At 46.1% G+C, this 23,143-nt stretch overlaps 4 protein-coding genes across 4 annotated transcripts; 2 read left to right on the forward strand and 2 right to left on the reverse strand.

Annotated features, from left to right (window-relative positions):
* Window positions 1–2,751: 2,751 nt before the first annotated feature.
* On the forward strand, window positions 2,752–5,803 carry V1513DRAFT_184992 (endo-1,3(4)-beta-glucanase). The gene is made up of 5 exons (XM_066894293.1): window positions 2,752–3,285; window positions 3,338–4,388; window positions 4,443–4,954; window positions 5,008–5,317; window positions 5,369–5,803. The coding sequence occupies exons 1-5, from the start codon at window positions 3,007–3,009 to the stop codon at window positions 5,386–5,388; spliced, it is 2,172 nt and encodes a 723-aa protein (XP_066751972.1). The 5' UTR covers window positions 2,752–3,006; the 3' UTR covers window positions 5,389–5,803.
* A 414-nt stretch (window positions 5,804–6,217) lies between these two features.
* Window positions 6,218–8,870, forward strand: V1513DRAFT_459914 (endo-1,3(4)-beta-glucanase; the record flags this gene model as incomplete). Its single annotated transcript, XM_066899793.1, has 5 exons — window positions 6,218–6,757; window positions 6,807–7,857; window positions 7,916–8,427; window positions 8,483–8,792; window positions 8,848–8,870. 5 exons carry the CDS (start codon window positions 6,218–6,220, stop codon window positions 8,868–8,870), a joined length of 2,436 nt encoding a protein of 811 aa, XP_066751973.1.
* Window positions 8,871–9,045: 175 nt separating this feature from the next.
* V1513DRAFT_403466 (uncharacterized protein) lies at window positions 9,046–21,316 on the reverse strand. The gene is made up of 13 exons (XM_066895558.1): window positions 21,128–21,316; window positions 20,883–21,018; window positions 20,356–20,661; window positions 17,744–20,297; window positions 17,569–17,688; window positions 17,434–17,511; window positions 14,102–17,382; window positions 13,574–14,051; window positions 9,907–13,524; window positions 9,740–9,854; window positions 9,596–9,689; window positions 9,426–9,545; window positions 9,046–9,375 (listed from the first exon to the last, which is right to left on the reverse strand). Exons 2-13 carry the CDS (start codon window positions 20,928–20,930, stop codon window positions 9,265–9,267), a joined length of 10,923 nt encoding a protein of 3,640 aa, XP_066751974.1. The 5' UTR covers window positions 20,931–21,018; window positions 21,128–21,316; the 3' UTR covers window positions 9,046–9,264.
* Window positions 21,317–21,716: 400 nt separating this feature from the next.
* On the reverse strand, window positions 21,717–23,131 carry V1513DRAFT_433006 (Di-sulfide bridge nucleocytoplasmic transport domain-containing protein; the record flags this gene model as incomplete). Its single annotated transcript, XM_066896427.1, has 2 exons — window positions 21,717–21,893; window positions 21,944–23,131. 2 exons carry the CDS (start codon window positions 23,129–23,131, stop codon window positions 21,717–21,719), a joined length of 1,365 nt encoding a protein of 454 aa, XP_066751975.1.
* Window positions 23,132–23,143: the final 12 nt, after the last annotated feature.

The raw sequence follows: 23,143 nt of genomic DNA on the forward strand, positions 1-23,143 counted from the left end.
AACTACCTCGACAGGCAACGGCCAGGCCCCTGGCTCCGGTTCCCGCAAGAAGTTTTGGACAGAAGTTACGCGGGGTCTGTCACAAGAGTGGCCGTCAGTCAGTGGATCTTCCAGAAGCGTGGAGTCGGACTCGTGGTTCTCAATCGAAGTCCATCCTCAGACGGGGGCGCCTGCTCCGAACTCACGAAAGTCCTTCTTGCCTTCGTTGATCACCTCCGAAGAGCAACAGAGTGCAGGTGGCGACGGCGACGACGATGACGATGACGACAAGCTGCGCGTCCGCAAAATACGCCTCTTTCCAACGACGTCACAGAAGGAGACTCTGAGGCAGTGGTTCGGAGCGCAGCGTTACATATATAACAAATATGTGGCGCTCGTGCAGGGCGGCATGAAGCCAACGCAGAAAGAACTGCGTGCTGTTCTGCTGAACAGCAAAACAAGTCAATTGAATGATAGTGAGAAGTGGCTGGAACAATATGGATACGATTTGAAGGACGAGGCGATTCGGGACTTTATGAAGAATTATAACAGTAACATGGCAAAGTATAAGAAAACTAAGAACCCATTTACTTTGAAGTTCCGATCAAAATATGCTCCAACGCAGAGCCTCAGTGTGTTGAAGAAGAAGTGGAACCATAAGTTGGGTTTTTATTCCTCTATCTTCTCGCCATCGAATATGGCTGCGGCAGAACAACTGCCCACGAGGTTGGAAAGAGATTCACGCCTCTTGAGGACGCAATCGGGTAGGTACATTCTGATGACCCCCAGTCGAGCCAGGAAAGACAATGGCAAAGGAACAACACCTGGTGATTTCGTGTTTATAGATCCCGGTGTCCATACCTTTTTGACCTGCTATGACTCGAACGAGAACGTGGTTGAGCTCGGGAAGGCTGCTGTCGTGAGGGTCTCAAAGCTACTTCACCGCCGGCGGAAGGTACAAAGTCGGCTAGCAGCCCTTCGCGACCACAAGAAACGCCAAAACTTGCGACGGGCATATATCCGGCTGGGTGAAAGAATTAATCACCTGGTCGAGGACATGCACAAGAAAGCAGCGGCGTTTCTGTGTGCCAATTACGACCGTGTGTTCCTTCCGAAGCTCAACTTCCACAGTTGCCAGAAGCTCAACAGAAAATCAAAGGCGTGCATGGCCACACTTAGCCACTGCGCATTCTTTGATCGAACTGCCATGAAGGCAGAGCTGTTTGAGCGAACTCAAGTGGTGGAAGTCGACGAGCAGTGGACGTCCAAGACGTGCTCCTGTTGTGGATGGGTGAACCACAACTTGGGCCGATCCAAGGTATTTGAGTGCAAGATGTGCGCTTCGGTTTTTGACTATGCACGCGGAACCCGGAACCCGGTCCCGGGGGTTCTTCCGAAAACTCAACTTTGTAAGATAAAGCCCTAACGAAGCCGCCGACAGCCGAGCAAAGCCGTTTTCAGTTTTATCGCCAATTCAGCGGTGCCAAGTTTCCGTGCGGAGGTGGAGGAACATTTGATTACAGACTAACCCAAGTTATAACGATGGAATTCTGACATCCGTATCAGTATCCGTACCGTATCAGTATCCGTATCCAGGAGAGATGGGCTTATCCGTTATTCACGCAGGAATGACAGGAATATGAATGAAAGATATTGCAACCATCGCTAATATGAGATATACCGTTCAACTGGATGAAACGTCTTTTTGGGCTTACAGTGTATAAGATAGCCGTATAATCCTTGAAATTGATCCGGCCATCCATATGTATTAACCCAGGTCACATTGCCCTGCAAATGAGTCGGTATGAACAGGTTTAATATAAGTAACAAATCAGTGTACATTCAGGATATATAAGCTGTCGTTATTTGATACATTTCCACATTTCGTGCCCGATTCTAAATCGACTGCCGCATCTGGATGACAAGAATTCAGGTTTAATGTAATTAAATACGAAATATGAAACAAGCATACAAATATAAATAACACTTAAAAAATAAAGAAATGGTATATTCCGATATATATGAGCTCTTTAGCACCGTCATAAGCCTCATTAGTCTCTCCATTCATTGGATGCCGGCGCAATCCAAGCAAGTCTCTTCCTTGGCTGAACAACCGCTCACAGGGCAAAAACCGCGCAAAATCGGAACATAAGGGAATACTTATGGAGGATCCAGTTTGGGACTGCGGCGATAGGCCGTAAGATAAAGCGAATATTAATATCAATCAGCCACCGATATCACAGGATCGGATCCGGTCACTCGATACTGCGGCTCAGAAGCTGCGCTACGAATGCTAGACTACTACGCTTTTCGTAAAACTACTGCGTAAACTTGGTAGCTAGCCCATTATGACTATCTATTTGGGACTCCGCAGAAAGATTAAATACCTCTCTTATAATAATTTGCTCATTACCTTCATTTCTGTGTTTTATCCGTGGATATCCACGGATATGACTAATCAAGATTGCTTTATCCGTATCCCTCCGTATCCGCCTACCGTCTATCCGTATCCGTAATTTTGGACGCATATCCGCGGATATATCCGTTATCCCTGTATCCAGAAGTCGCGTCCAAACACCCCCTGGACTATTAAAAAGTCGCATTCCCCTCTCGTGGATCTGAAAGTGAATCGATTCAAATATGATATCCCGCATTATACTCACAATAATTTATATTTAAGCCCTCTAAACTCCGCCACGGTTAGAAATATCAGCGAATGAAGGAAATCGACTCGAAGAACTTAAATTGCTGGCTCGCTGGCCGACATCAATAATTTCGCGCTCCTGTGCCTGAGTTGAATGTTCAACCCAAAGTCGTGACGCAACCAACGGACGTCGGGTAAGGGCCCGCCTCGACGCATCGACGAACCTTACGAGTGGGGACTTGCCGGTCTCAAGTCGATAATGGCATTATCTCTACGAGAAATCTTTCCTGCCTATAGGATTTAATGCGAGATTAAGGGGCCCTTCTACTCAGTACTCGGAATTACCTTCAAACAAAATTTATCAGACTTTTTTTTGAGAGCTAATGACGCCAGTGGAGTTATTCAAACCTGTCGCCGTTACAGCTCCTCATCCTCGATTCGCACGACGTCCGCACCCGAGGCCGCCTAAGAGTGTCGTCGTTCCTGCCGGTCATGAAGATGAGCTCAGCAAACCGCCAATCGAGACAAATAAATTTTATTCCAACATGTTTTTGGGAAACCAGGATCAAGGTGTATTTATGATTCCCTATGTGCTATGGTGGAATCGAGGCACCGGCGATCACTATGGTCTTGGGATCAGTCAGACATCAAAGGAGCAGAGGGTTGGTGACTTTTGTGTTTGCATTTACGGAGACTGTGCTGAGAGCTGAACAGGTGTATGGTCCGGATCCGAATCAAATGCCTGCGCAATATTTCTTCCATCCTGTTGGCATCCGATCTATGTCATTGTCGGCCTTTGAATTCGACAAGAACATGCGACTCGAGCTGTCCGAGCTTGCCCAATTCTCGGTCGAGGCTCATTTTATACCAGGACCTGCACATGGCAGGGATAAGGTACTGCGCGTCCCAATTGTGTTAGGAACAGGTTTCGTTACAGGTGTATACCACAACTTGATCCCCCGGTTTAGTTCAATCGTGGGATACAGATCATTCAAGCAGACTCCGGGCCCAAGGAATGGCATCCAGAAATACGTGTTTGAGCTGAACGATAACACTACATGGGTGATGTATGCTACGGTGCCTGAGACTGAGACATTCAGGTTGAGCCAGGACGATTGGCAGACAGTCACCGCTTTGCAGAGAGTTCGCAATGTTATCATTCAGATTGCGAAAATGCCGCCTGGAAGTGAAAAAGCATATGATGCCCACGCGGGCATGTACTCAATTCGAGCGCAGATCTCCGGTACGGTGTCTGGATCGAACGGGACATTGCATCTCAACTGGTCGACTCGACAGGCATGCAACTCCGGCCAGCTGCTTGTCTTCGCATTATCGCACCATGTCGCTTCCTTTACAAGTCAAATGGACAAATGCGCACTGGGATTTACCCTCGATTCACCATCTAAAGGATCTATGTATGCCTATTCCACGAAAAATTTTTACATGGACGAGGCATTGCCCACAAATATTCATTTTTCTCCATGGTCAAGCATTCCAGGCGCAAAAATTGGGGAATACTCCGACAAAACTCTCTCAGCAATCTATAAAGCAGCATGCACAGAATTACAGCAGGACATGAATGCGCAGACAAACATGAATTCAATGTACTTCTCTGGCAAAGCGCTGGATAAATTTGCTCATATCGTATATGTCGCATTCGAAATCTTGCGGAATCCGTCGCTTACGCACGCAGGTCTGGAGAAGCTAAAAGCCGCGTTTCAAATCTTCACGACTAACCAACAGCAATTCCCTCTAGTGTATGACAGTGAGTTTGGAAATTTTGTGACAATATCTATGAATCAATTCTTACATATATTAGCCACGTATAAGGGCATAGTGTCAAGCGGCAGCTTTACAACAGGAAATGCTCTCGAAGATTTTGGGAACACGTACTACAACGATCACCACTTCCATTACGGCTACTTCATCCACGCGGCGGCTATCATTGGATATATCGACAAAGCTTTTGGAGGAACATGGGTGTATGACAACAAAGACTATATTAACATGCTTGTCCGTGATATCGGCAACCCGTCTGACCATGATCCCTACTTCCCTGTGTCCAGATCGTTTGACTGGTTCCACGGGCATAGCTGGGCGAAAGGTTTGTTTGAGTCCGCCGATGGCAAAGACCAGGAATCCACATCTGAGGACTACCATCACGCATATGGAATTAAACTATGGGGTAAGGTTGTCGGAGATAATAGTATGGAGGCGCGGGGAGACATGATGCTTGCAGTTATGAAGAGAACGTTTAACACCTATTTCCTACTTTCGGACGACAATCAAGTGCAGGATCAAAATATAAAAGATAACCGAGTGACTGGGATTGTATTATTTCCTTTTGATTTTTGACATTCCCAACATGCTAATCCATTCGATAGCTGTTTGAAAACAAAATCGATCATACGACGTATTTCTCGCCGAAGATAGAATGCATACAAGGCATTCATATGATTCCGATTACCGCAATTTCGTCGTATATCCGGTCGCCTGAGTTTGTTTATCAAGAATGGACGTCCCTATTGGCTAATGCTGCTGACAAGATTGACGATGGGTGGAAAGGGATTCTGAATGCCAACATGGCATTGTTTGATCCCAAAGCTAGTTTTCGTTTCTTTTCCCATCCCTCATTTAATAACGCGTGGCTGGATGGTGGAGCGAGCAAGACATGGTATTTAGCATATTCAGCAGGTAAGTTGGCGCTTTGGACGTTTCTTAATGGGTACTCATGCTAGGTTATAGGCATTGGCGGTGCAGCATAGGACTGCTTGGGTTGCATGTACTTAAAAATTTGGTTCCAATTTTAAATCATATTCAATATATGATTTGGGAATTGTGTTCAAAGCCGACCAACACATAACGGTCAAACATATAGTGTACGCCGTTTTCTATAGTATATGACAGATGTCAAGTCAAAGTTTATTCCACAGAGGGATGACGTATCGTCGCAAGGATTGCGAGGTGGCTGGTCATCGTGCAAAGCCGGCGAACTCGGACAGAATGGGTACAATAATAAACGCCACCGAACAGCTTAGCGGATGCAGTTGGATGAATGTAGAGTCTCTAGAGCGCAATTGGTGGAGTTATGGGGCTGTTGGAATGGACCGCTATACTAATTCCCTTAGTGCACCGCCACACTATTCCATAAAGGGAAATGTCACTCTGCCACATCAAGTCAGGGTCCTTCTGAACTCGACTAGCTACACACGCCACAACGCTACTCTGAGCCAACTCTCGCGTAAGTCAAATTCTAATTTCACACTAACTGGGACAGCAACCCGCCCCCCCTTCTGATTAAACCATCACAATGTTCGGACAAGAAGCGGTTACTAGAACTTCGTCGACGGTGGCGCCAGTGAAAACTGCCCGTGCGGTTCGGCTGGATCATGCTATTAAAGAACTTGGCAGTCTTCCGGGATGTCTGCTCGTCCCCCAAGCCAGCTGGTATAGCAGAATACTGGCCCACCACCCCCTCCAACACCTCTCACGACCTTTGCTTGACATTTACTCGGTGCTCGCACTAATAAGTTTCGGATATCGCTACCCAGACCGCGTCCATTTGTGCATTCCAGGATCAAGTCGGCCGTTAGGATGTGGTCGATTTTACTCTTGCTGTCGTTGCTTTTAGTGCAGTTTACGTCAGCTTTGCCAGTCAGCTCTTCTACCGCTGATGTTGTGACTACTATCGTCTTGTCGGAGACCGTACAATATACCAATACCGTCGTGTCCTCATTGGATCAGGGCCGCACGTCCGCACAACCATGTACAACGGCGTCTGCCATTGCTACGGATTCGGGCGCTCTCCCGACTTCTGGTGCCTCGGAATTTTCTCGCAAATTTGTCGCCAGGGACACTCATGACTCAATCTCCGAAGTCGACCTGTTTGCGCCTATCGAGGGCACTGCTCCGGATGATCGGTTTCCTATTATGGTGTCACATCCTCTGCAACCTCTAGGTATGTCGAATTCGGTAATCTCGAAGTCAACTATTCCCACCAACAACTTCTACTCTAACTTATTCCTTGGGTCTCGGAGCCAACCAGCAAACGTCTACCCTTATTCAGTTTGGTGGAACCAAGGGACGAATGGTGACTATGGTTTTGCTATCAGTCATACCACGTTTAGTCAGCGGGTATGTCGGCTTTTCCTCATGGATGGCGCAGTGACTGACGTGCTATAAGAATTTTGGCCCTGACCCCAAAGCCGACCCCGTTGAGTACTACTACAACCCAGTTGGCATCAACTCAATATCCTTCTCAGCGGCTGAGTTTGACTCCGGCATGACCATGAGTCTCAGCAATCCAACTGCATTCTCGGTTGATGTCAACATGGCACCGTCAACTTCTAGGTACGGCAACGGTCGCTATCTCTATATCCCGTTGGTACAGGGTGCTGGATTTGTAACTGGCCTTTACTTCAACATGAAGCCTAAATTTAATTCTCATGTCGGCTTCCAATCTTTGACAGAAAAAGCCAGTCCTCGGTACGGAATAAAGAAGTATGTTACTCAACTTCGCGATGGCACTGTGTGGGCTATTTACGCGAAGGTTCCGTCCGGTCAAACCTTCTCGCTTTCTCTTCAGAGCTCATCTTCTATCCTTGCCTCGAAGAGTGTGTACAATGTTATTGTTCAGATCGCGAAGATTGTCGACGGCAGCGAGGACGCATACGATCACCACGCGGGAAAGTACAGCTACCATGCTCGTGTTTATGGTACCGCCGCCGGTTCGACAGGAACTGTTACAATTAACTACTGGACTTTGCAAGACAACAATTCTGGAAAGTTACTTCTCTGGGCACTTCCTCACCACGTTGCTTCGTTTACCAGCATGATGGCCACAAGGGCTCTTGGAATCTCCATCGATTCGCAAACCGAAGGGCAGATGTATGCCTACTCTACTAACCAGCTTATCATGCAGGAGGTGCTTCCGACTGATATCCAATTCGCACCATGGACAAGCATACCAGGCAAGAAAGCAGCTTACACGTCTCAGGCCATAAAATTGATAACATCTGCCGCTACTTCTGAAATTTCTCAGGATTTTGATGGTCAAACCAACTTAGACTCAATGTATTACTCCGGCAAGGCCCTGGATAAGTTTGCTATGATATGCTACGTGTCGTACTCTATTTTGAAGAACACAGCCATGACAAAGAACTGTCTCAACAAGCTCAAACGTTCATTTGCTGTGTTTGCTGACAACAAGCAAATCTATCCGCTGTATTATGACAGTACGTCCACGATATTGTTACTTTGTCTAAATATGTGGGATTGTTAACGATTCCGCAGAAACTTACAAGGGTATCGTCTCCAGCGCCGCTATTGCCACAGGAGACTCGCTCGCGGATTTTGGCAACACATACTACAACGACCATCATTTTCAATATGGTTATCACATTCACGCGGCAGCTGTTATTGGATATATTGACAGTGAATTGGGTGGCACCTGGGTTCAGGAGAACAAGGAATACGTCAACACTTTGGTTCGGGATGTAGCTAATCCCTCAGATTCAGACCATTATTTCCCATTTTCTCGTTCATTCAGTTGGTTCCATGGCCATTCTTGGGCGAAGGGTCTTTTTGAGTCTGCTGATGGTAAGGACGAGGAATCATCGTCGGAAGATTATCACCATGCGTACGCTATCAAGCTTTGGGGTCAGGTTGTCGGAGACAGATCTATGGAGGCTCGCGGTGCAATGATGTTGGCTATAATGCGTCGAGCCATGAATGCCTATATGCTTATGAACAGCACCAACACCATTCAGCCAAAAAATTTTATTGCAAACAAGGTCACAGGAATTGTATGTCCTTCGATCTAACCGACGACTTAGGTAGTTAGCTAACATTCACATTTAGCTCTTCGAGAATAAGGCTGATCACAACACTTATTTCGGCAACAACGTTCAATATATTCAAGGTATCCATATGTTACCGATTACGCCGGTCTCGTCATACATTCGATCACCGACTTTTGTTAGGGAAGAATGGGATAGTCTGTTGAGCTCGGTTGCGCCGACTCTGACAGATGGATGGAAGGGCATCCTTTACGCCAATCTTGCGTTATTTGATCCTAAGTCAAGTTATCAGTTCTTCTCGAGTTCTAAATTCAGCAAAAACTATCTGGATAGTGGGGCTAGTTTAACATGGTATTTGGCTTATGCAGCTGGTAGGTTACATTTTGCTGTGCCCAATGCAATAGCACTAACAACAATTGCTTGTAGGGGTTGGTGGTACTACCTCTTAATACGAAATCCATGTGAGGACTCTTTTTATTAGAAAGTATAGCTTGGGTATTAGCTTTTGTACTATATTGGGAAATTTCGGGATCGATTGGTTGTATATGGATTGGATCGGCAAAGAGGAGGCTGGTTGAATGACATCGGGTTATATGCCCTTACTTGTTATATACGTTTAATAGTGTTCGAATGTAGACGGTGAATTGAGATACATATCCAGTCATTCACGATGTGTAGGTTGACACGACTCCCTACAGGCCCAAACGCGAAACATAAAAGCAATAGTCTTCTTGACTACTATTACGACATGCAATTTTATTTAACCAAGGTATAATTCAAACAAGATATACCAATTGTTCTCCCTGTACAAAAGTATATAACAATTAATCGTATTTAATACAACTACGCAAATCCAAACCCTTCTCTTCCCTCAGTTATAGCCAATAGTAACGCGTTTCTAAGTGCCTCATACGACTCATATTCGGGCATGTCTAGCTGATTGAAACACGTATGCTAATAAAATTAGTCTTTTCGTTGGATTCTGCTTAGACGAAAAAACTTACCGATGACGGCAATCTATGCTTGTGACCATAATCACGATGAATGCTAAAGCGCGACACGCCATTCATACCCTCGAGCTCCGCAAATCCATTGAGAGGGACTTTGCTAGTACCAGTAACAAACTAATAGACGTTAGAACTCGATAAACATCAAGGATACACACGCGACATACCTGGAGTAGTTTGGCACGCTCTTCTGCATCAAAGGATCTTACAGCCCTCCAGTACCACTGAATTTGAGGAGAAGATGGAGAGTAATTTTGATAGCTGGCGGTATCGTTAGCGACATAATTGCTAGCAACATAGAATCAACATACACAGTATTGTTTCTCCAATCATCGACATCAATATCAGGCAGTCCCGAAATTAACAGCTCAAGTTCTTGCTCGTTAAATATAGCGATCAAGTCCTTTGGCACGATATCATAGAATCCTGCAGGACGTTAGCATAGTCTTTGGAGTCAAAAATAATGATCTAAGCTCACCGTTCAAAAAACTCTCCAACTGTTCTTCTACGCTTGTCAACAATCTATAGCCGACAACAAGCCTTACGTATTCATGCTTATTCTCCTCGGTAACTGAAATGTCGCGGCCATTAGGAACTAAGTCGATGATCTTCTTATCGCCATAGTCATCGGCCTCTAAGGACATCGTCTCAGTTATAACGTCTGTAATATCGTTTTCCAGCATCCACACTAACGACTTATAATATTCAAGGTCGAGTGTCTCCATATCTTTCAAGGAAACCTGCTTGCCAAGGATTCTTTTGTAGACAGCTCTGCTGAAGTGGCAATCCAGAACACGACCTTCGTAGAGAGCTTTGCCGATTATTCTTCCAATAAATTTGAAAAACAGCAAGTGCTCCGGATTGACACCTGAAGTCCGATTAGGATGGAACGTTGTACGGTCCGAAGCAACCGGAGTAAACAGAGCGTAATCGGGATTAAACATCTGCCTTGCAAGGACTTGAAACCACTCTCTCGTTACGCCACCAGCATCGACACCTTCTTCGCCGTGGAATCGAATGTTAAGCTTTGAGTACTTAATTTCGTCGCCAGTCTTGAAGTACATAGCCTTGTAGGAATCGAGGAACACCTGCTCGCGACGAATATTCAATGCCAAAGCTCTGTGGATGTGGACGACCTGTGACCTGGCATGCAGTTGGCGATTGAAAAAATTGCGCTTGTTGTCGAAGTCTAGAACCTTTGGGTTTTTGACTAAAATCGAGAATGAGCCGCTCATAAGCTTCGGATTATTCCGAACCATTTGATTCAAAATCTTTCTATGGTCATCGGTAAACTTAAAGAATAAATGCTGCATATTGTCGGGTGGAGGATTCACCGGTGCCATGTCCAACCGTACTACCTTCCCGGGTGGCTGAGTTGGCTTCGGCGTCTCCTTGAGCACCTCATGCTTACACACGACCATGAATGCCTCGATCAAGGGTAGTAAAACCGTTGCCACATGAAGCATATCTGACCGCTCTTGAATTTCTCTTAAGACCTCTCCAAGAGCCTTCCACAATAACCCGAAGTCTAATCCAGAATAGAGCTTGATAAGGACATCATCATCCGCGACGTTCTCGGTCCTACCTTCGACATCCTTCTTCTCACGTTCAGGATCAAAGAGGTAATCCACAGCGGTTAAAACTCGCAGAAGTTTCGCTTGATCGGAACTAGCAGGGGAAAATCTCGAGAGAGCCATTCCTTGGATTTCAGAGCCACTTCTAGCCTGTTTGATCTGACTCTTGAGCTCTTGCAGATCGTGTGGTAATGACCGACCAAGCTCTTGGGCTTGACGTATCAGCTCACTACCAAAAATATCCTTAGCTCCAGGCACCGCTGATAGATTCTGCATGGCAGCGAGTGTCTGCTGAAGTGTTCGATTGGGACATTCGCGCGCAGTCAAGATGTTGACGAGCAGGCATAGATTATGATCTGGAATAAAAGGCGGCGACAGCTTTCGCTGAGGCTGTTTGCTTTCTTCATCCTTAGCTGCCGTCGTAGGACCCTGGTCATCTTTCTCTGTCACTTCTGTGGTAGCAACGATTGGATCCGCAGATACTACATGCTCGCTTTCGACTTCTTTTCCCCCCTCCATTGCCTTCTCCTCTTCCATATTCCTCTTCACTAATACCTGAAGCGGCCTAGTAATTTCCTGGAATAGCATTGAGAGAATATCCATCGCCGTAGCACTCTCACGAATCATGGGTCTGTCCAGTAAAGCAAGTAATGTATTAATGGCATACTTATGCGCTTTCGATGCTGGAATATCCTTTAATTTGCCTTTCCGGCTGGTAGTTCTCTTGATTCCAACGGGACTCTCATGCTCGACCAAAAAGTAAGATGCTAATTGCCTATTGGACTTTATAATATGATCAAGGGCCTGCAAACACTGTTGGGCCAAGACAAGCGGCGAGACCTCCGCAGAACCATGATGCGCCTGCCACATATTCCCCTTGGCAGAAGACAATATTGGCGTTTTCGGCGTCGCAAATGGCTTGCTGGGCGTATTCGAAACGGCGGCGTGCTGGGGACGAGCTCTAGCCCAGATCTGATTGTAGCTACGCTCGACAGAGATCACATCCGTGCTACCGTCTTGCAATATCGAAAGAATCATGTTAAACAACTCCGCTCTGCTTTGTCTGTTCGACGTCACGCTGACGAGCATGTCATACAACGGGCTTCGCTGGCTGCTGGTTTGAGGTAGGTATAACAATCGAACTAACGAAGCGACACCAGCCCTGTCGACTAGCTGTATACCATTTCTGGAAGTAGGATGGCTGGATCCTGGTCCATCTGGAATTTGAGTGCCTGACAGTCTGTGTAAACGGTGCCCGTTGCTGCCTCTTGCCGGTGGCTCAACCTCCAGGAAGTCATTGATGGTGTGTAGGTTATGGCGTCTTTGTAATTCATGTGCCTCATCGGCAATAGTCGGCGGCAAATGAGCCAGTGCCTCTTCGTCTTGCTCTGCCAAAATGGTCTGCCTTAAAGCTGGGTCAAGTGTTGCCAAAAAAGTCGCGAAATCCATATCAGATGTTGGATTCTCGGCAGGAGCCTCCCGCAATTCCCGTTCACGCTGCAACCGACGACGTTCAGCTGCCTCCTGTTGTAAAAGCTCCTGACGTATATTCGGCGGTAGAGCAGCCAGGAATTCGGCCTCAATCTCAGATTCAGGCTCTCCGATGTGTGCAGTGCTACTAGATTGCATGTCTCGAATGTGCGATGCGAGAACTTCTTCCCGCATGTCCTCCGGAAGTGCCTCCAAAAACGTGGGGTCAATACCCATTCCAGTGACATCGACTTCGCGTCCACCAACCATTACAATCATTCTCTGCTCACTCGAAACACCCGCAGATTCAGTAGCATCTTCCGCGACTGCACTGCTTTCAACGTCCTCCATTTCTTCGTTCTTAGAATCGTCAACACTACCTTCTTCGACTGCCGAAGTAGGAGCCGAGGCAACGGCTTCTTCGGCCTGATGTCTGGCAAGGGCCTCGGCTTCCTCAGCTGCCTTTCCCTCAGCCGCCTTTCGCTCAGCCTCAATCCTTTCTTGCTCGCGTCTCTCTTGTTCCTCCCTTTCCAATCTTTCACGCTCGTTGCGACGATCTTCCGCCTCTGCTGCCTTTCTTTCTTCGTCTTCTTTGATAGCGATGGGCAGAAGAAAATTCAAAATGTGATTTAAGACTTGTGAGGCTTTGTCATTCACGGTCGTGCTGAATAGCATACGCGCCTCTTCTTGCCATCGTACGAGAGTAGGCTTTGGACTAAGAGTTGATACGATAGACCAAGGATCTTCACGCGATTGCCGATTCGATCGGGATGGATGATAACCGAACACTGGGTCCACATCGCTTGTTATTATCACATCATTACCACCAAATTCGCCAGAATTTCCAGCACGATGATGATGATGGCGAACAACCTGCTGAAAAAGGTCATTTAGGACCCGTAAGTCGCCTTCCGTTGGAAGGCGCCGAGAATAATAAGGTCGGTACGATAGATCGTTTGGAGCCACGCCGCTGCCGCTCAACGCGGATGTGATTTCTTCATTTGGGGGCTGCACAAGTAGAGGATTCGTCGCCGTATCAACGTCAGACCAACCTAGGGGATGAATTAGCGGACTGAGATTACCACAGAAAAAAAAACATACCTGGAATACCTGATCCTCGAATTCCCGTACTAGAAAGTATATGGGGATTTCGGCGGGTCGGAAACATGTCATCATAAGTACCGATTTCTTCAATTTCCCAGCCAAAGTTGGGTTCCTCGTCACCATCTTGCTCAATATCATCTGCATAGTCCATATCGTCTGTGGGAACCACGTCATCTGATTCTTCGCCGTCTTCCGGTTCTTCGTCATCCTCCTCGTCTTCGTCGACTTCTCCCTCTTGCTCTGGCGTGTCTCCCTCATCCCCAAGGACTCTAGCAATTTCATCCAGCGGATCGCCGAAGTCTCCGATGCCATCACCGTCTAACTCATCCTGCCACTCATCATCGTCATCATAGTCTTGAATGCTCTCGGCGTCTAATTCGTCCTCATCGTCGTCCTCCGCTGATTGCTCACCTTCGACATTTTCGTCGCCATCCGAATCCTCATCATGATGAATTTCCTCAACAACGATCTCCACCTATTTCAAGTCAGAACTTCTCACAAACAGAAACGAAGACAGGAACTTACATTCATGTGATCATCATCGCCATCGACAACATCATCCTCACCTTCCTCAGTAAGATCATCCTCACTGTCCTCATCATCGTCGTAATCCATCTCCTCATCAACAAATTCCATGACTTCCTCGTCAGCATCTTCCTCATCATCGTCCTCTTCATATTCCATATCTTCACCACCGTCGTCGGTACCGGAAATCTCTGAAGCATCCTCATCATAATCGGCCCCTTCCTCAACCTCATACATTCCCAGAGCAGAGTTCGAGAAGATATTTGGCGTATCCTCGCGATAATCATCTGGCCCAGAGTCAGTCGAAAAATAATCCTCTTCAACCAACCCACCAGGCTTGGTCATCGTCAAGACGTCAGCCAGATCAATCGATGCGCGAGCCAGTTTCGTCAGGGGTCTCAGCAGAATTCTAACGACCTTCTGGGAACCTGGAAAATTAAGATCTATCTCGTTCAAAGCGTTAGTAAGAGTTGAAACGAAGCCCTTCTCGAACATGATTTTGGCCATAGAATTATCGTCCACATCTGTTGGGGGGAATGCATTCTTCGGACCACCGATCATGGAGTTGCTGGTGCGCCCATTCAGAAATTTGTAGCATAGAGTACCAAGGTTCAGTAATCTAGAGTAGCGTACTTCCAGGGGGTCAGAAGACGTGGAGACGTCTTTGAACGCACGAAGCGTAGCATCGAGAACAAACTTGCGGATGTGGAGAATTGCCAAATCTTCTTCACTATGCTCAGCATGTTCCCCAGTGCTAGTAACTAGGGCATAGAGTAGCCTAACTGTCATATTCGAAATGCAGACTTTCTTCTTAAATTGAAAGTCATCCGACGTTACCAGACCACCTGTTGGGAGCAATTCATATAAAAAATAATTCAAAACGGCCAGTCGAGGCTTCGAAGGTGTATTGAAAGTCTGCCCTCGTCGAGAGTAACTGATAAATTCTAACTTGCACTGGTTGTAAGATGCTAAGAGTTCAGTGACAACTTCCAAGAGAAACGCACGATAGAAAAACTGAGGATGCTTCGAAGCGTTAAACTCGACCTTCTGAGTTTGTTCTGACATTTTGTCGTCGCCGTCAGTCTTTTCTGGCTGCTGTGGCGGGTCATCTTTCGTAGCGAACAACTCGTTTAGCAAATATTGCATCACACCAGTAGTCTTCTCAAGAGTCAGCACCTTTATCGGGAGTGGTGTGTCGGCAGTTGGCTTAGCATCAGCCATTTCTTTGTCTTCATCGTCCACCTTCTTCATCTCGTTACCATCTCCTCGGCTGTCCGATCCCGACATATCCTTTCTAGCCTTTTCTTGGCCCTTTAAAATAATGTTTTGCTGTCGAGAAGGAATTTCAGGTGACAAGACCACCTTACAGATGTTATTCGTAACTTTGACAAACGCCTCGGGACTTCGCACAACTGCATGTGAGTTCCCTCTAATGAAAGACTGGACATCAACTGGCCGAGCACGAGGTTGCGCAAACCAGCTTCGAATTTCGATAGCGATCAATGTCTCCAACGTTTCCGATGAGTCGACAACGTGACGCAGTAGAATGCTTGCGTAGTTCTGTAGCCGAAGTTTGCTGTCTCCAGAAATATTCTGAATCGAAGTAAATAATGACCCGATTGCGCCTTTCTCGAAAGCTTCAACAGCGAAGTCATGATTTCGGGTTAGTATTACAAGTACCCTCGCCACTGCTGCGGCTGTGGCCTCTGATTTCACGGCCGGAAGTTTCACAATCGCATCAAACAGTGCCTCTCTTGTCTCCATTGGTACCTGATCCAGCTCAACGATTGGTCCTGCAAGATTATGCTCGAATCCAACAGGTCGCGGTTGTTCCGCATCTGATAAAATTCGCTCGACAATTAAGAGCACGTCAGGTATCCAGGAGTCATTCCCATTTCGATCAAACTGCAACAGCCTGATAAAGAGATCCCAGTGTGTTCGCAAGTCAGTTAACGAAGCAGTAAAGAAAGCCTCATTTTGAAGATGTAATCCTAAGAGATGAGCTGTGGATTTGATTCGAATGATGTTATTTTCATCAGATAGATCAAAAGACGAAAGATGTTCGACAATCTCTGCAACTGTCTGCTTCTTCGTTTCCACAGAGGAGAGTTTTCCTCCAAATGATGCATTTAGCAGGTTCGACAGTTCGAAAACGACCTCTGGATGCCCCTCCAATATTGTCAGGGTCCTCGGAATGAGGTCCTTCCGAATTTCATCCCGTATTTCATTTAGGTCGCTAACGTACAACGCTTTTGCAACTTCATCACGCTGGTGAGCGGCAACTGTCGATGACGTTGATATCTCTGGCTCAGCCATTGGAGTGTCTTCCCCATCGCGTACCACTGGTCCACCACTGTAGTCGACATCGCCATCACTGGTGTCTGACTCACTAGCCGATCTGTCACCAATATCGCGCTCAGCAGTTTCAATATCTTCGGGATCTTCTTCGATATCAATGTCATCTGATTCCATGTCACGGCGAGCTGCCGCCGTGTTCGACATATCAGGATCAATGAGTGCCGCCAATGCGACAGCTGCCGCAGCTCCAGCGGCTGATGACTCGCCTTGGCCTTCGCTGGGCTGGGTTGATGATCCAATTTCTCCAATCCCAAGTGGAGTCTCTGCGCCGGAACCGTAGGAGAGTCCGCTCCGATTAGCAATTAATAAATCGGCTGCTCTGTTCACTTGGTTCGACGACCGTCGAAGTGCCACTTCTACCAGTGGTCTGGCGAAGCCTAGATCCATCAGCTGTCGTACTCCATCTTCGGCTGCTTGGAAAGAGGCTGCGGTCAACCGATCTGACGACCATGCCCGATCCCCCGATGCAATACACCCATTTTCACCATCAGAGTTCATAATAGAAGCCAAAGTCCCGATTAAAATCTTCAGAACTGGCGATGTCGCATTTAGTAACTCCTCTGACTCCCAGAGCTTTTTGATCGTAGGAAGAACAGCTAGTCGTAGCTCAACTAAGAACTGATTTTGATTGAAATATTCCGGACGATCGCGGTCGCGTTCTTTCATTGCAAGACTTCCAGTCTGAGATGAGTCGAGAACGGATTTCATGTTCACTAGTGTCGAAAATATCTGCAACACGACTACATCGCCAAATGACATTGCCTGCTTCGATAGTATTGACTTGTCACCATCTTCTGCTGGTGGCAGACTTCTCAACTCGTACCAAAGTGAGTCTAGCACCTTGATAAGAAGCTCAATCCCGCCTTGACGCTTGAAGCAGATAGCAACAACCGTTAGCAAACTTGTAGTAGAAACACGTTGATCTGTCACTCGTTAGTAACTAATTCGGTAATGTACAAGTAACATCTTAATACCATCAAAGAGAATATTCCGGCTAGCTGAAAGTAAAAGTACCCAGTAAGCATATTTATCCCTCTTATCCTGAAATAGATCTTGAAAAGCGAGTCAGCTATTATAGAAAACTCCCAAGAAGAGCGGATCCATCTCACCAATTCTGGAGTACGACAAACTCTCAACTAAAACCTTGGCTAACATTTCCCCAACGCTGAAGCCATGCTTCTTCTGAGATGCATCGGGAATCCTTCGAGACAGCGTGAGCTTAGAAAGTCCTGAATATTATAGTCTTAGCCTCATTATTAAACACTTTTGAAGCAACAGAAATACCTGAAAATATCTTGGATAGAGATCCAGGAATCTGACTCATCATATATCTCACAACTTTGACATTCTTGTAACGATTATCAGTCACATCGATTTTGGCTTCCGCTTCCGCGATTTCCGTCTTCCGTTCTTGTTCGTTGTATCGGTTTCGACTTTCATCGAAACTGATTACACGACTTGCGTCTCGCCACTCTTCCGAAAGTCCTTTAGTAATCACAATGTCTTCCCACAAGCAATTCCTCTGCAGCCGTCCAAAGCTGACCAATAGCTGCTCAAATTCGTTTACAGTACTGAACGGTTGAATCATTGGCAATGTCGATTTTGAGTGAGGATAGATCATATGTGCATACATCTGAGACAGCAGGAACACAAAGCAATGAACGGAGTTCAAGGACTTCATAAACTGAGCGGCGAAATCGTCATCTTCCGTTTCGAGGTGCTTAAAGAAAGATTCTGGATCATTATAATCCAAAAATGCGTTGATTTTCTTCATTGTTGCCGAACAAGCCTTAAGGATAGTGGTGATAGTCCAAAAGGTGTTCACCTCCGTGGCCAGTCTGAAGACACGAGTCAACGAAATTGCAGGTGCTCGAGAAGGAAAATCGTAAGGGAGACTAGGCATACTGTAGAATCTAACTAAGTAAGCCAGACCGTCCCTCTTTATAAACTCTTTGCAATGCACGTTATTCTGCAGAAAAGCCTCTAAAAATCGCGCGTAGCAATCGATCAGTGACATGATTTCCGAGTTAGCATCCTGAGAAACCAACTCCTCATCTGCATCAGTTTTTAGAGCGTCCGCACGAACTGAGAAGAACCGCACTCCACCTGACATCGTTTCTCCTTCATGACAAATATCAGCAGCAATCTGTACAACCTCGGCCATAATTTCCTCTTTCAATGCTGGATGATGTCGAACCATTTCATCAAATGCGCTACCTAAACTGCTTGGTACACTAGTAAGGGTCATGATCTGTGCGTGGAAATGCATCTTGAAGACCTGAAAGTATTTCTTCAGAGCCCCTGACTTTTGGACCAAGTCGAGCCCAGCATTATTGAGGCAGATAGCTCCAATAGCATGCGGGATAGAAGTCGTCTTCGACAGTTTTATTAACTCGGGAATCGAATCAACAAACACCTGAGGTAACTTAGACTCATTTATAATGGTGTACGACGTTGGTTCATTGTGAATAAATGTGGACATCATGTCGATTGCGCACGAGACAATGTTGGTGCCAAACAGCGACGGGTTGGATACAATCTTTTTGATCGAGCTGAGAATGGACGATTCAACCAAATTTCGAAGACGATCCGCATTGCCTGTGGAAGCCATCATACTAAGCAACAGCTTGAACAACGATTTGAGAAATTGCGCACGGACATAGTTGATTTTGTAGTCCACAAGAATGGTTTGTTCTATATCCTCAGGATTGACGATACTGTAATCCACTTCTTCCTCTATACGCTTGACAACGAAGTCAAGACCGCCAATCTGAACAAATTCATTGAACGCAGATTGTGCGACACATACCATGTGTTGAATAACCGTAATAGCCATGGCCACTGTGGTGAAATCCTGAGTCTTCGTCTCAATGAGCTGTACCATGACAGACATAATACCGGCTGTCACAAGAACTTGTACTGAATGGCTACTGGACGCCAACAACGGAATTAGGTTCATTAGCCTATCGGCGAAGTACGCATCGACGATCTGTCCTTGCGACAAATCTTTCACCATTTGCCTGACAATGTACAGTAAAACTCCATGATTGACGTTCGCACTCAATGATGACAAAATCTCGTTGTGCTTGGCTCGATGATGTGCAAGAGACTGTAACGACTCGATGGCAATGGTGCGCAGCCAGACCGGAACATCATTGTCCGGATGAATCAAGTCACATAGAGACGCAATAAGTTGAGGATTCCCAGCAAACAGCCGTGTTTGGATGGAATTTTCCTGAGCCGTATAACCCAAAAACTCAATCGCAAGACATCGGACTGCCGCCAGCTTTCGTCTCATTTCTAAACTCGTCGGTCCCGAAGCAAATGCTTTCGCGGTTCTTGTCTTCAAAAATGCCTCAACGAGAAAGTGTTTTGGAATCTCCGTAAAAACACGATTGAGCAATTCATCCATTGAGGTGTGGGAAACCTCATTTGACGAAACTGTGAAGGACAGCATCCCATCGCCTGCTTTAAGTTCTCCTGACGCTTCTCCTTTGTGAGGAGTAAAAGGAGAAGGCGTGACAGGATGCCCCGGAGTCTCGGGAGATACTAGACTAGTAGGGGTGTTCTTGTAATATTGTAAATGGATACTGGACCAAGAGCTGTCCCATTCCTTGGCTGGGTCAACGAGATCGTACAGCGAGACTTTATGCGTAACCTCGACCGGGGTTGGTGGCGGAAAAGAGTTCGCAAGTTTATACATCTTCTCCAAACTAATCACGAAAATACTTGACCGTCCCGAATTTGCTTGTGCATATCTCTGAGCAAGCCGGGCGCAAACCTTCAAAGTTGAGATCAAAATCGGTAGCGACGTAACGTAGAGCAAATTGGAAAGATACTTTTATTCGGTTAGAAAATTGTTGTTATTCAATTCATGCCCTAATAAAACCACATACCGAGCCACTAGCATACAGACTTCTGTGAGAGCATTCTTCAAGAAGTAGTGCACTGAAATCAAGAATAGCAACAAGCATTTCCTCTTCTTCCGCACTAAAAACATAAGCTGATGGCAAATTGGCCCTCAGCCCGCTCTTGGTCACTGCCGTTTCCAATATCTCGTCAAATCGATTTAAGACCGGGATCCAATGGTGGAGATCCCCGCGTGGCTGATCCCATAATGGACCAAACGATATGACATGTTTCGCAATATCTGACTGTGGACATGTTTCAAGTGTGGATATAAAATTTATCAGTGACGGCGGCTATATGATTAAGCATGACGTTAGCATAGAGGTTAAAGCAAATCACGGACATCCGGTACTGCAGAGAAGCGAAGCTTCGACCAGCCCGACGCATTGAATGGAATTCAATTTTTTGGTGCATATCACCAAAAAAAATTGTTTCATCCGGATCACTGATCTCCAAAACCGAAAAAGACAGGTTGAACGCAGATCCAACTTCCTTTGTTGGGCAAAAGGCATACCATGTGAGCCAGCCGTTTGGCTGATGAAGGACTCTTCTTAATCCTCATTAAATCGATACCTTAGCTATCATTCGCGTAGCCAATTCGTCCGACGATGAGCGCAAATTGCTCAATAAATATGCAAGGATCTATATGGCTTCAGTTGCAAGTTAGCTCCACATGAAAACGTTACAGTCGGGATCAATCGTGATCATGAACCTTGTCCGCCGCGTAGCAACCACTTCAAAAGAATTTTACTCCCATACCTGAATTTACAACCACGGTCGCAGTTTGATAATACTAGCTGAAATCGTCTGTTGGATTGAATAGCCTAAAGAGAAGAGTATGTTACAAATTGGAACGCGTGCATCGCCTTTCAATGTGTACTCTTGTGAAAAAAACCTTCGCGTAATTACTCCCTTAATGCAGTCTTGAAAATGACGTAAACGGAATAATCGCACAATTTTAAGTGCCTAACGCGCTAACTGCAGAAGTTTCAGCCGAGTTATCTCTATGACGACAACATCTTCTCAATCCACCCGAACGATTATAGTAATGTTAACAGAATCACATATTACTTATCGTTCTCCACCGAGATATCACTCAAAATTAAAATATTTCAATATTTACACTTTGTAACAAAATTTACTAAAACACAAACCAGTAAACCCACCGCTGTAGCATATCCATTTCCATGATATAACTCCCTTGCCCGGCATTTGCAGCTACATACCATATGTATCTCGTAAAAATGCATTAAACAAATGGCTTTTCAAATCAAACTTCGACAACATCTATATTTGCAAATGCTGTGCAAAAACTGTAATTACCGAACCGAACAAAACCACAACGCGACTATTTCACATTAGCCTGAGGAGGTGGTAGGGCACCAGCATATTTGGACTTTGCCGGCTCTGGGTGATAGATAATTCTTTCCTGCAGTTGATGCTGCTGAGCAGTTGCCCCCGTGGAAGGAGTGACCTTACTAGAGGAGACGTAAAGAGAGCCAAATAAGAGAACCAAGACAAAAAGCTACAAGAATTAGAATTAAGCGGAAATTGGCAAGCGGACAATAAGCATACCATTGTCTTGTAGGAAATAGGTTCAATAAAACTGTTGACGATTTCTGCCACCGTCTGCGCACTGACCCTTGCACGCCCAACATCACTGGCACGGCGGTTCATGCAATTCTGCCACGCGTTGCAGACATCCTCTAAAGCTGGAACGCGAGATCCGGGCATGCAGCCATTCACAAGATAGTCATTAGTGCATTGTTCTATCTTGGCGGCCGCTTCGTCCGTATATTCCTCAATCTTTCGAGAAATATCATGACGGATCATCAGAACAAATGACATAATAAGATATAGCATGACAAGGACCAAAAATACGTTGAAAATGAGTTGCAGATATGACGCGAATACAAAAGGCAGATTATCATGTCGAGATAAGAAAGCCAATAATGAGGCATTATGATTGTCGGCATTAACCAGATTCCCGCCTGGCAATGATCGAGACGCCTTGCCAGGAGAAGATCGTATTCGAGACGAAGAAACTTTTCTAGGCGATCGCAACTTAACCACAATTCCACCGCTCCAATCTGAGGTTGCATCGCTGTCGTCTCCGCCTTCATCAATAACACTATCGTCAGATTCATTGTGGTATTTGACTTTGTTTCTCCTAGATTTCTGCGTGGAATTCTTCTTCCTCGACGACAGACTTAGCAGTTGTTTAGCCTTGGCAAGTGGGCTGGAGCTGTTGCTAGCCGAGTTACTCCGAAACGCCTTCAAAAACTTGCTAGAAGTACTCTCTGTTACTTTTTCGCTATCACTCGCATCGTTTGGGCCTGTACAAGTACTATCAATGCACTGTTTCGTCGGTGTTGGTGATGCAGGAGACGACAACATTACAACGTCTTCATCGATAAGATTCCTGGGCGACTGTGCCACGGGCTTCATTAAAATCCCGCGGCCATATAGAGGACTGGTTGCGTTACTTTGATATGCCAGCGACGAAGTGAAGGGAGTCTGCGCAAAACTGGTTGTCCTAGGTGTGAAGTATGGGGTCTGGTCCGAAACTCTCTGTGTTTTCTGCGAAAATGATCCCGGCAACGTAGCACTAGATGCCGCTGCAGACGCTATAATTGCTGCTTCTCGAAATGGTGATGTCGCATCCATCGCAGGTCCAGCTGAATGGTATGTGAAATCCATAGGCGTTTCGTGTCCTCTCAGAAGCGGGGTGCGATCGGCAGGCGAGAAATCCATAGTATCCATCATATCAGTCCA

Source organism: Lipomyces chichibuensis, assembly GCF_038497645.1.
Source record: "Lipomyces chichibuensis strain CBS 12929 unplaced genomic scaffold V1513scaffold_32, whole genome shotgun sequence".
Classification (NCBI taxonomy): Eukaryota; Fungi; Ascomycota; class Lipomycetes; order Lipomycetales; family Lipomycetaceae; genus Lipomyces; species Lipomyces chichibuensis.

Bases quoted from the DNA above. Each gene is read 5' to 3' on its own strand.
- V1513DRAFT_403466 (XM_066895558.1), bottom strand. From the start codon at position 20,930: ATGAGGATTAAGAAGAGTCCTTCATCAGCCAAACGGCTGGCTCACATG. The intron at 20,662-20,882 runs GTATGCCTTTTG...TTAATCATATAG, and splicing joins CCAAACGGCTGGCTCACATG to CCGCCGTCACTGATAAATTT. The intron at 9,855-9,906 runs GTGAGCTTAGAT...AACGTCCTGCAG, and splicing joins GTTGGAGAGTTTTTTGAACG to GATTCTATGATATCGTGCCA.
- V1513DRAFT_184992 (XM_066894293.1), top strand. From the start codon at position 3,007: ATGACGCCAGTGGAGTTATTCAAACCTGTCGCCGTTACAGCTCCTCAT. The intron at 4,389-4,442 runs GTGAGTTTGGAA...TACATATATTAG, and splicing joins ATTCCCTCTAGTGTATGACA to CCACGTATAAGGGCATAGTG. The intron at 5,318-5,368 runs GTAAGTTGGCGC...GCTAGGTTATAG, and splicing joins GTATTTAGCATATTCAGCAG to GCATTGGCGGTGCAGCATAG.